At 40.0% G+C, this 12,662-nt stretch overlaps 1 protein-coding gene across 1 annotated transcript in view; it reads right to left on the bottom strand.

Moving 5' to 3' along the window:
* Abca12 (ATP binding cassette subfamily A member 12) overlaps positions 1 to 12,662 on the bottom strand; it is a 157,447-nt gene that overhangs the window by 103,177 nt on the left and 41,608 nt on the right. Inside the window, exon 3 of the mRNA XM_051154135.1 lies at positions 2,536 to 2,689. Coding sequence (XP_051010092.1) covers positions 2,536 to 2,689 — 154 coding nt within the window. The remainder of the gene's footprint in view (positions 1 to 2,535; positions 2,690 to 12,662) is intronic.

The following is a 12,662-nucleotide window of genomic DNA, read 5'->3' as shown; positions in this document are numbered from 1 at the left end:
GTTCTGCAGGAGCCTCCCAAAAGGATCAAGGACTTAAATTCACAAGCTGTGGGTCATGGGAAAGTGTGATCAGGAACAGAGGTGGAGTCCATATAGGCAGACTCCCCTCCCCAGTGTCCCCAGGAATGCTCAATCACTTCTCCAAATAATGACCCTGTGAGCTCAGAGGCGGTGATCGCTGCCCTTCGCTGACTGTGTGAGCAATGGCACAGGCCAGGGCTTCCCACAGCGATGTATTCTTAGACACTGCATGGGGAAGAAATATAAGGATAAGATCTGTGACATCAAACTAGCCACCGTGCTAGGGAGCAGGAAAGCCACAAACGCAACCATCTCTTTTGCCAGACCACTGGTTACAGCTGACACTGAGTTCAGCACCTTTGCTGTTGGTGGTGGTGGGTTTTTTTTTTTCTTTCATTGTGAAGCTAATGCCTGGAGGAGTATGAATTTAACAGTAGAAGACTAATGCCAAAATCAAAATCACATGAAAACACTAGGCCACTGGCCAGGCAGCATCGGCTGCTGTATGATTATATCTTTCAGAAAAACATCTATTAAAAGCAACACCGACAGCCTCTTCTGATGCTACCAAAGGAGTCGTTTCTTTCCTCACTCCAAGACCAGAAGAGGGAGACTGTTTTGTGTTTTAATGAGGCTGGTGAATCTTCCTTTACCAACGAGAAGCAATTTAGGACTTTACCCAGTAGCCAGGTGCCAGTTTCATTGCACTGCAGTATTAAGCATGAATGTTAATCACATGCTGGGAAAATATCATTACTACAGTTTTATTTTTGTACATACTTTCTAAATTAAGCTCCAATTAGTTCAGAAAATATGGATGTGCAGCAACATGCAACAAACTAGACAAATAATCTGTCAGTTAGGATGCTGTTTTAAAGCAGCTGACACGACCAAGTGCTGTGTCACTCAATCCTATGCAGTTGACTCTATGCTAGGACAAAGTAACACCCTTCTTTGAGGAAAAAAGTGTATTATTTCCATGAAGCCCCTGCTATGGGTAGGAAATGCCACAAAGATGAAAGTCTAAATAAATAAATAAGCAGACAACAGACAGACAAATAAGTAAGTAAATATTCCAAGTGGAATTAAATCAGTGTGTAAATCATGGATATTTTCTGTGTCCTCTCTAATGCTCAGGCTGCAAAACACCTGCCCTGAGAAACCATCCCTCACAGGGTTCCCTTTCTATCAAGGATGAAGTTCACTTTCTTCTTTAAGCATGGGGGAGGTATTAAATATCCTCTGGCCTTTTTACGAAACAGAAGAATTTTGTCTTCTTTATCTCTGTGTCACTTAGAATGGTGTCTGGCCTTTGGCATCATCATCATCATTATTTGCTGAATAATAAATTAATAAACAATATTAGTGTTATTTTGAGTTAACCAACCCTGATTAACTAGCTAAAGCAACCAAACCAGTGAGAGTTACCAACATGGCGCAACAATCATATAATCCATGTTGCTTCTTATGACAGTTCTTGAGGTGTTTATAGTTTCTGCTAAAATGATTGCAGCTGATCTTTCTAAAATTACCAGTCATCTTAAACAATGGACAAAATCATTAAAGGAGAAACTGTGCTACACGCTAAGGAATTGAACATTTAAGTTTGAGAGCCAACTATCTCTAATCTTTTCTTTGGTGAACCTTTTTTTTTTTTTAAATCTGTAACAGAAGTAGCTCACAGTTGACTCAAATTACAACATTCTTTGTAGTTCTATTGACAGGTGGGCTCCTGGGCATATCCTTAAGATTAGAGTCGCAGAAGAATAGCTGAGACTGTATACGATAATATTGTAACGGTCTCTGTTGTCTATTGTCATTTTCCAGCTGTTTCTCTCATCACAAAACGGAACATAAGTTAACCCCATTTAAAGGTGACTGTTTAAATTTTTTGTTTGTTTGTTTGCTTCTCTGTGTTTCCCTGGCTGTCCTAGAACTAAAACTAGCTTTGTAGAGCAGGCTGGCCTCAAACTCACAGAGATCTGCCTGCCCCTGGTTCCTGAGTGCTGGAATCAAAGGCTTGTATAACCACTGTCTATCTAATTAGTATACTTTCAACATTGTTTATTACTTGGCATTCTGAGATCTTCAATTTTTTTATTTGCATATCCTGGTTCTCACTATGACTGAAATGACCACAGAAGGTAATATAAATGTCATTCTTCCGGGAGATGAGTTTTCTACTGTTTACTTTATACCTGTGATTGACTCTTAGGACAATGTGTCATAGACAAGGTAAGGAGGGAGAAAGAATCTTTGGGGGAGGAAAGTAGAACTGCCTCATCCATTCATCTTAAAAAGGAAAATTTGGGTATCTGACTGACTCAAAATAAATAGTTGTGCTCAATCTTTCATAAAGATGAGACTTCAACTTACACTCACTTTGCTCTCTCACCATCACATCCACTCACATAGGAAATGTTCGTGTATGTCTAGGGTGGATACACTGGTTATTTCATGAGGAAAGAAAACTGACCTTTCAGACAAACTCACACACTTAGAAAGTCCTTGTACCTGTCTTTAAATAGTGTTTCATCAATCCCCTTTCTACGGAGCAGGTCTCGAGGCCCATAGGGTGTGTCTTTGCATTTAGAGTCTGTGTCACAGAGGAGGGTTTGCAGGAATGGGAAGAATCCAGCACTTGGAAGGTTTCTAGGTGCGAGGTAACCTGAAATTAAAAAATAAATAAATAAAAATAATGTCACTATGACAGACATAACTGGGAGAGAAATAAAAATATTAACAGTTGCATTTTATAAAATTACACTTTGGGTAAGACTGTCTGGGATCTTGAACTTAGTCCCTCCTTGGCAAATAGCACTGGAATAGAAAATTTTTTTATTTAACTTGATTTTTTTTCTAGACTTCTTAAAAAGACTTTAAGATGCTTGTTGCCCCATGGGCTCTTCTACCTAGAGTTCATTCTAAAGAACACTTAAAATTGTTATTCTATTATTTTTGATTATGTGTATGTATGTTTCTGTGCATGGGGATGTGCATATGAGTGCAGATAATTGCAGCAACCAGAAGGGGGCATCAGGACCTGGAGTTACAGGAAGTTATGAGCCACCCAATGTACCTGCTAGGAACCCAACTCAGGCCCTCTCAAAGAACAGCAAGTATTTTTAACCCCTGAGTCATTCTAGCCCCTTTAAAATAATGCTTAAAAGCAATTTCAGGGTGTTTTGTTGTTGTTGTTTTGTTTTGTTTTGTTTTGTTTTTTTCAGGATAGCCTTGGCTGTCCTGGATTCATTTTATAGATCAGGCTGTCCTCAAATTCACAGGGATCCATCTGTCTTTGCCTCCCGGGTACTGGAATTATGGGCCTGGCACTTAAAAGCAGCCTTAAGAATACTTTCTAGAGTGGTTTAAAAATATATCTGTATATCCACGTGATAAAGGAATATGTAACTATTGAGCACGCCACTGCATGTAGGGAAAGTTATAAAGTATGCCAGAGAGAACAGATAAGAAAACTATATTAGTATACACAGAATATTCCAAATCCTTTAAAATGCATAATCATATTTGTATTAAAAACCTGAAAGACTAGACAAAAAATTATGGCCATTTAAGTTTGGATGATATATTTCATGTGAATTTTCTTTCTCCTTTCTGACTGTATATTAGCTTTCCCCACAATATATAAATCTAATTTTGTAACAAAATGAATATAGATACAACCAACTTTGCAGAGGCTAAGAAATATTTTGACTCCTCAAATTTAGTCATTTTAATTATCACAGATAATGTTCTTTTGCTCCTTGTTTAAAAACTCAAAAGTAAAATTATCAGCGGAGTTAAATGACAGCTTACAGAGGGGAGAAAAGTCTTTGCCAACTACACCACATAAAGGGGGTTAATATACAGAAGATAGAAAGAACCGCAAAAATTACATACCAAAACCACAAAATTGCCAATCAACAAATCGCTAATGAAATGAAAAGAGAGCTCTTTAAAAATCCCACTAATAGCTAGCATATATATGCTATATATATCTACATATATATGTATATATATTCAATATCCTTTAACTATCAAAGAATGCAGATTAAAACCCCTTTGTAATCATCTCTTCCCTAACTCAGAATGGTTACTGCCACGAAAACAAATAACAACAAGTGCTGGTGAATAAGAGGAGAAAGAAGAGCCCATATACTACTGGTGGAAGTGTAAAATAGCATAAACCCTATAGACATCAGTACAGAGAGTCCTTAAAAAAATTAAAAATAGGACTACAATATTACCCGGCCATACCTCTCTTGAGTATACACTCAAAGGACTCTGTATCCTACCACAGAGACACTTGTGCATCCATGGTTATTGTTGCCTTATGCAAATAACGAGGATATGGAGCCAGCCTAGGTGTCCATCAACAGACTAGATAATTAGAATGTAGTTTATATACACAAAATAGTTTTGCTCAGCTGTCAATAAAAATTAAATTCACAGGAAAGTGGGTGGAAGTGGAAAATCTTATATTAAGTGATATTTCTCCATCTCAGAAAGACGAAACCTACATGTTTTCTTTTATATGTGGATCCTAACTTTGAATGCTTGTGTGCATGTAAAAGAGAGGTTATACAACCGTGAAACTAAATAGAAGACTGTGAGAGTGGACCAAATTTGTTGAGAGGGAAGGGCAAAAGACATATGTAACCTGAAAGTAAAAGGGAAGCTACTGGTGGCGGGGTACAAGGGAGGGAGACGGGAGGAAGATAAAGGGGGGAGAGGGAAACAATAGAAACAAGTTTTGTTTGAAAAATGTCAAAATGTGACCTCATTCTTGGTAAAGTAATAAAAACAATAGTGATAGATGTTGAATGAATATGCAGATTCCCCACCCCCGAAATTAGTCATGAACTACAATGGAGAAGAGATGACTTTAACAACTGCTTTATGAAATGTGCTGGCTGGCGCGGCAGTTGGCCAGCTGTATACTACGAGTTTTTTCACAGTTGGGCTTGATATTAAAACACTAGATTTCTCCTGTGGGAAAAGAGGGGAGACAATGAACTTCAAAAAGAGACAGATTTTTATAACTATATGGGAAATTCCAAACCAGAGACTCAAAAACAAAACCTTAATTTCCTCATGAATCTGTTTTAAAGGGAGTCAGTGAAAGTCTGTATTCATTCAAGGAGAGAGAAATGAGCTTAGTGGTGAGCCCACCACGGCCGTGCATTACTGTGAGGACTGAGAAGGTGATAGGAATGTGGTCTAAATAACCCAAAGACTGAGCAGTGGAAAGAACGAACTGGAAACAAAGGAAAGGGGGCAGAGACATGTTAGCCAGAAGAAAAGCAAGAAGCTAAAAAGAAAGAAATTTTAGGGATGCTGACCTTGAAGATAAAGAGTGGAGCCACTAGTCCAGGAGTGAGCTGCCTTGGAAGATAGAAAGGGCCAGAAATCTAATTCTTTCACAGAAAGCCCAAGGGACACAAAGGCCTGCTCACACTTCAATCTTGATCATACCGAAGCTCAGTTTTTGAACTTCTGATCTCCACAAATGTAAAGTAATATATTTCTATTATTTTCAAGCAACTCAGTTTATAATAATTTATTATAGCATTTATAAAGAAATACTGCAGAAACAAGCACTAATAGTTTTCAAAACTAATACCTGTAGTCTTGAAAGTGTTGACACTCAGAAGAGCTTCTTCAAGATAACTTAAGTCCACTCAACTACCCCACTAGCACCATGTAAGCAGGCCCAGGTACTGACAGATCCCATCCATGAAACCCAAGTGTAAACTAAAGTGAAGCAACAATTCCGATGTGTGTCTTCCTCAGGGAACTAGCTAGAAGGGAACAATCAAGTTAGTTCTTACTCTTTCTAACCACGCCCTCTACAGGAGACTTCTGCCTCAGGGAATTTCATGCAAGACCTTCACACATCTACAGTGCAAGCTCACTATCAATGGTCATCTGCTTTGTTACGTAGATCCCAGCTATAGCTGCTCACTCAGTATGAATCTGCCAATGGAATCATTCCTACTTTATCTCAAGCACACATAAAATGGATTTGAGTGGGTAGCTGGGACCGGAGAGATGGCTCAATGGTTCAGAGCATTAGCTTGCTCTTCCAGAGGATCTGAGAGCAACTACCAGCGCCCACATGACAACCCTCAAGTGTCTATAACTCCAGTTCCTAGCGGATCCACTGGCCTCTAAAAGCCTCCATGGGCACTGCACACATGTGGTACACCCACATAAACATGTAGGCAAACATATAATAAATTTTGCAAAAGAAACGGAGAGGGGAAGTAAATGAAGGGTTGTAGAGTCATGAGCAGACGGCTCCATGGCTCTGTACCACTTCTCAGCGTGATGACATGGGTGAGAGGGACAGTGCTATAATAAACAGAAGTACACAAAAAGCCATGAAGAGAGAGAACAGGAGGAAAGGTACCATGGGGAGAAAGGAGCTTTGCATGCAATTTTACCTTTCCTGGAACTTATTTTTTTTTTTTATTTTTTTATTAATTTATTCTTGTTACATCTCAATGTTTATCCCATCCCTTGTATCCTCCCATTCCTCCCCCCCCCCCATTTTCCCATTATTCCCCTCCCCTATGATTGTTCCTGGGGGGGATTGCCTCCCCCTGTATATTCTCATAGGGTATCAAGTCTCTTCTTTAACTTGCAAATGACTTGAGAGGAATTTGAAGGAACCTAACTCCCAACAGCCTTCAATGTCATAGAAAAAGGATGCTCCTCCATTACAGGAAAACCCATTGCAGGCTCTACAGGAAAACCTATCACAGGCTTTCTTTAAAAACAGGCTCCCAGAGTATCAGATGTAGAGGTGACAGGACTGTGCCTAGATTTTTGATAAGTGATATTTAATCTCTTGCAATGGGACCATGCAAATGAATAATTGGTCCCCTTTTACCCAAGTGCCTCACAGGGTGTGCGGTACACACGTGACCTTCATCTCTGAACTGAGGTCAAGGTGAAGGGGCCCGCTGCAGGATCATCTCCTGTGTCCTGTGTACTCTGCTAGGTATGCAATATGCCATTTGCCACTCATCCTTTCCTCTTACATACCAACTTTAAACTAAACATGAAAATTCTCTGAAGATGACAAATAAAAATCAAGTAGAATTAAACTCTTGTGTCTTTCTTGCTAAGAAAAAAATGGATTTTTCTGTCTTCCTCCCATCTCTGTTATCAGTTCAAGGAAGTCACTACTCGGTGCAACACATCCCTGAACAACACAAGTTCTAAAGAGTGGCTAATTTTAACTTGAACTTACTCTGCTCTGAAAGGTGTCTCCATGGTGTTCAGATTCTAAAATAATGTTTCCCTTTATATCGCTAAATTCCAGGGTAAAGGAAAAAGAGAAATAGCTTCCTATCTTCCACAGAACTTTTAAGCTGCAGATGCAGAGTTTATTCTCATAATGGATTGACCGTGTCAAAAACCAGGGCTCGGGTTTAAGGAAACAAATGGAGGAAGGCCATGGTTGTGCAAACCAAACCACGTCAGATCTCAGGGTCTCAGGATGTCAGGCAGCATAAAATCCATGGTATCATGATACCCAAAGATTCCATCCACTCAGGAAAACACCCATGTCCTGTCACTGGGAGAAAAGCTCCTGGGGATTAAATTTTCCCCTACTCCAGTTTAGAAGTAGAGAAAGGAGGATAGTAATGAAGATTCCAAGTGACAGGTGCCTCAATTTCCCAGTAGCAGCAGGCAAAGACAGTGAGTGAGAAGCCCTGAATGGAGAAGTTAGTTCCTTAGACCGGATAAATCTACATTGTTGGCATGGTCCCATTATAACTTCAAATCATCTCAAAGTTGTCTTGGGAAGATGAATCAAACCCAACTATAGGCTAATTTTAGAAATGAATCTAAACTAAGTCAAATTCAGTAGAACTAGCCTTACAGAAAGATCCCCATCTGAGAGTTTGTAAGAGCACATACTTTGTGCAGTGATGTCAGCACACACATCTATGTTCAGTGACAGGAAAGACTGCGTTTTCTTTCCTTTCTCAGTACACAAAAATCCTTATTTAGAGCACTATTCCTGAGACATGACGTAAAGACTAAAGCAGTGTGTGGGGCACAGCTTCTGAAATGGATATCTCAGAGATGGGGCAGGCAACTAGGTGATGGACACCTGCTTTGCATGCATAAGGCACCCTGGGTTCAGTTCCCACCAAGGAAAGGAAAGAGTGTTAGCTCAGTTTCCAACTCAGAAGTCCTCCTTAGGGTTTATTAGGACACTAAGGGCATGGCTCAGCAATCTGTGCTTAAAACCATTTTAGGTAATTCTGACACACTTTCAACATAAAATTAGATAGTAGACCTTTACATAAGAGTCAGATAGGAAATGTTTTAGCTTTGTAGATTGTATCAACAGCATCACAACTACTTAACTAAACAACTTTTATTGTGAAAGAATGAAAGAAGCCGCAGACCATGTGTAGGCTTCCTGTCTTCCACTCACAAAGCTAGGCAATTGGCTGGATGTGGCCTGTGGAATGTAGTTTGCTGTGCTCTGGGTAGGTGAGCCCCACTCCCATTTTCTCTTTCATCTCAATTTCCTTCATATCCCCTTTTCCCTGCTTCCGAATCTTTCTTCTTTGATTTCCACAAGTCTGTTTCTTCCGTTTCCCTCCCCATCTTCTCTTTTACCATCTCTTTGCTCACCGTTGTGGCCTAGAATGTGGCGGTGTTCTCCCAGCATGCTCCTTTTCTACTTCACTTTTCCTTTAATAAGATTTTTTTGTCAACTTCCGTAGCAAATTCAGGAGCATGTTGCTCACTGGTCCTGTCTAGACAATCACTCTTTTCTACTTATTATATTGTTGAAAACAAAAATGTCAGTCTTTATTATAATGAAGTTCCCTCCATTTGACACTGTTCGGCCAGGAGGCTGGCTTGGTGACATTTATAGATAATTCTACGAGTGGCACAATTCAAAAATGTCTACTGTGTTTCTTCATGTTTGTCTCAAAGCAGGTCAGAACCCAACCTATGTGATAGTTTTATATTTCCAGGTAAAAAGAAATTAATCTTTATTCCAACAAGGAGATGAATTAAATCTGAGAAAGAAAAATGGGACTAGAAACTAGTGAGTTGTTCATTAAGGATATTACATTTTTTCATAATTTTTTGGACAAAGAGGCCTATTATCAGAATAATAGAAGAAACTCCAGGCCATAAGTAAATAAGACAAGCAGATCTGAAGTCATTATCTGCAATCAATTAAATATTCAAATATGAATAAAACAACACAGGCAGGGAAATGGGTCTCAAAAGTATATTTGTAATCGTTTGTTAAGGTAAGTTTCTACTCTGGCAGTTTTCAAAAAATTCTGCTCTTAATTACATTCTTGAAGACATAATTAAAATTGTGAAGGATATAAAGCTGTCCTTTCAGATCATTTCATAAACATTGTCTAAGAGGCCCAGAGGACCGGCTCTGCTTCTCTTCACTGGAATTTCCCTCCAGGTTGCACCAGACAGGAAGGCCTGCTGCCTTGCCACCCTCCAGCTGGTACAGGCAAAGGCATTTGCTCCTCTTTATTCCAGACCCTCTGAGTAAGGGCTTCAGTATCTATGAGGCCCAGTGTGACAACTTTGGGTAAAACGTGATAGAATTTTGAACATGCCAATAGAAAAAAAAAAAATCAGTAAAAGTGCATTTTTTAAGATATTGGATAAATAATAACCTATTTGAAAAAAGGAAATTCCTGGTAAATGTGTTAGCACAGTACTCAATACTCGCAATCAACCATAAAATATATTTGATTTAATAATTGGTTAAAAATCCCAAGGTCACAGAAACACTGCATGATGTAGGACTTCAGTGTAATAACTGACCTTCATGTTACTACCACACCGAAGTGTTAGTTTTTTCCCCTGTATTAAAGTCAACACAACAGAGAGTGTACCTTCAATAGATAGTAGTGTATTGTATTCTTGGGTCGTAAAAATTGGCGGTGAGGGCATATGTCTTTAATCCCAGCATGTGGGAGGCAGAGGCAGAGGCAGGTGGATCTCTGTGAATTCAAGGCCAGCCTGGTCTACAGTCAGAGTTCCAAGACAGCCAGGGCTACACAGAGAAACTCTGTCTTAAAAATAAAAACCAAAACCATAAGTAAATAAAGAAATAGCTTCAGCCTCAGTTTTTTCAAGAACAATCAATGATACATATTCTTGTAGGTTCCATAAGTATTGGTGTTTCTGGAAATCTAACTAATACATGCAATCCATAATACCAACCACAGAGTGAAGCCTTCCATCCTCTACTCGAGAAATATTGACTGAAATATTTTGTGCTTGGCACCAAAAAGGGGATTAAGCAAGGTTTGTTCTTATATTAAAAAATAAAAATAAAAACTCTATTTTAACATAAAAAGTTACTATGGGGTTAGGAATTGGGAGGGGTTATAAGATGTGAAACAATGGGTATAAACTTGCCTTATTTCCAAGTTCATCACAAGTTTATTAAATAAAATGCATCAACTTGACCCAAGATAAAATTATTGGGGGTAGGTAGGGCTCAATTAAGAAAATGTCTCAATCAGATTGGCCTATGGGGTATTTATTATTATTATTATTAATGATTGGTATGGGAGGGCCCAGCTTACTGTACATGGTACCATTCCTGAGCAAGTGGTCCCGAGTAGGATAAGAAAGCCAGTCGAGAAAGCTGTGAGGAGCAAGGCAGTAGGCAGCATTCCCCGATGGCCTCTGCTTCAATTCCTACCCAGTTTGAGCTCCTGTTTTGTGGTGGACAGCGATCAGGACAGGTAAGCCACTGAGAGCCCTTTCCTCTCCGAGCTGCTTCTGTCCACACTCAAGCTAAGACAGTGCCGTAACTTTAAAAGAAACCGAATGTATCTCATTTCTCATGAGCCATGTGGCAATCCTAAAGGACAGGCTGGTCAGGTCTGACATCCGTTTGGCAGCTCAAGCAAGGTTTAACTCAGATGAACAGCAACATTGGCAAAATGCAGCTATAGAATTCTTGACAACGAAAACATTTTGTTCAGCTACGTTTTAGTATCTTGGGGCAAGCAGTCCTGGATTTCGGAAAAGCAGGGACATTTCCAGGTTTTGTTGTTGAATTCTTAAATTGTGGGGAGTAGGAGGGGTAAATGATCCTCTCTAAACCTATTTCCACATCTATAAAATTGAGGATAATGGGCCTTGCTGCCTCACAGGGCTCAAGGAAGGTTAATTAGAGGAAGCTTATGAAAAACATTACAAGCACCGAGCAGGCAGTCCCATAGAAACACGGGCTGCCTCGCTCATCAATCTGCCGTTGCACCCTTTTTTTTTTTTTCTACCATTCAGTGGCTGCACTTTTGCTGCTCAGTCCTGCCTTCCATCTTTGTGCCCTGAGCCAATGAATAGTTAGGAGTATTGCATGATGCTTCCTCCTACCTAGTCATTCATAATATACACTTGCATCAACTGGAATAGTGCTTCAACTACTGCGTGCTCAATGGGTGTGGTGCCATGACACATCCTGCCTAATTCTCGCCAGGCAAGTGTTGCTCCATAAGTCCACTGGCAAGTTGTGTGGCACAGCTGACCGTGAGAGCTCAGTTATGATGTCAAATTCTTACAGCAATGGGTGGTGAGGTCCCACATCCAACTGCTTGGCATCTGAGGAATACTGCCCAGTTGTAGAGCATCTGCCGAGAATGTGTTAAGACCCTGGGTTTAATCTGTATCATGCTGAAGGCAAAACAACAGCCCACTTAGCATCTGCCTAGCCCAGTGGCTGATGTTACCAAGCCCTTTAGGCTGGAGCCAGGATTGTTAAACACACGCCTACGCCCCTCAAGGTTGTTACCGAGTACACAGACATGGATTCTGAAAGGTGCAAAAACTGCCCCTTTAGAGACAAATTTAGAAACTGGATATAAACAAAGCCAAGTAGGAAAAGGTCCCTGCCTCTTGGTGATTTTGCTGTAGGGAAGGAAAATTGTTTGTTTTAAGTGTGCAGGTGAGACTCCAGGCCTTGCTCTTCCTCTGGCTGATGTTTCTTTGACCCTCAACCATACAATGGAGTTGATGTTCAGACCAAGAGAATCCCATCTCAGTGAGTGTCCATTACAGATTGTGTCTTCCTCTTCTCTGAATGCTACCTAGAGCCTGCTGGGTGGGGAGTTCCCACATCCATGTCTTTATCTACTTAAATTGTGTGTGTGTGTGTGTGTGTGTGTGTGTGTGTGTGTGTGTGTGTGTGTGTGTGTATGTCTTGGAGACAGAACAGAAACAGGTACATAGAAGTTAAGAAACTCCCATGTGGATTGCATCTGGGGAAATTTAACAATAAGAATCTCAGGCACACTATTCAAAATATTCCCACTGGGCAAACATGTTGAGGTCTGTGGCATATCATAGCGGCTCTGTGGATCTTTCTAGATAAGCACAGAAGTACCTAATGGGCTTGCTTTTCCAAAACTTCCCTTTTAGTAACAAAGCCTCAGTTTCATTTTTGAAAAATCTCTCTGCTTTCGCCATCTGTAAACAGAATCTTAAGTAACTATTTTTCCTCTCTACAGTGAATTAGAGTCTTAAGGAGAAAAGAAAAGAAACCTAGATTCTTTCTTCCCTTCATTGTGAGATGTCCTCTTGCTATAAGTCCCTTGATTCTCTTGGACCTGTTC

Source organism: Acomys russatus, chromosome 12 (genome assembly GCF_903995435.1).
Source record: "Acomys russatus chromosome 12, mAcoRus1.1, whole genome shotgun sequence".
In the NCBI taxonomy this organism is placed as follows: Eukaryota; Metazoa; Chordata; class Mammalia; order Rodentia; family Muridae; genus Acomys; species Acomys russatus.
Note: the sequence above shows the minus strand (reverse complement) of the source record. Positions and strands in the feature narration are given on the sequence as shown.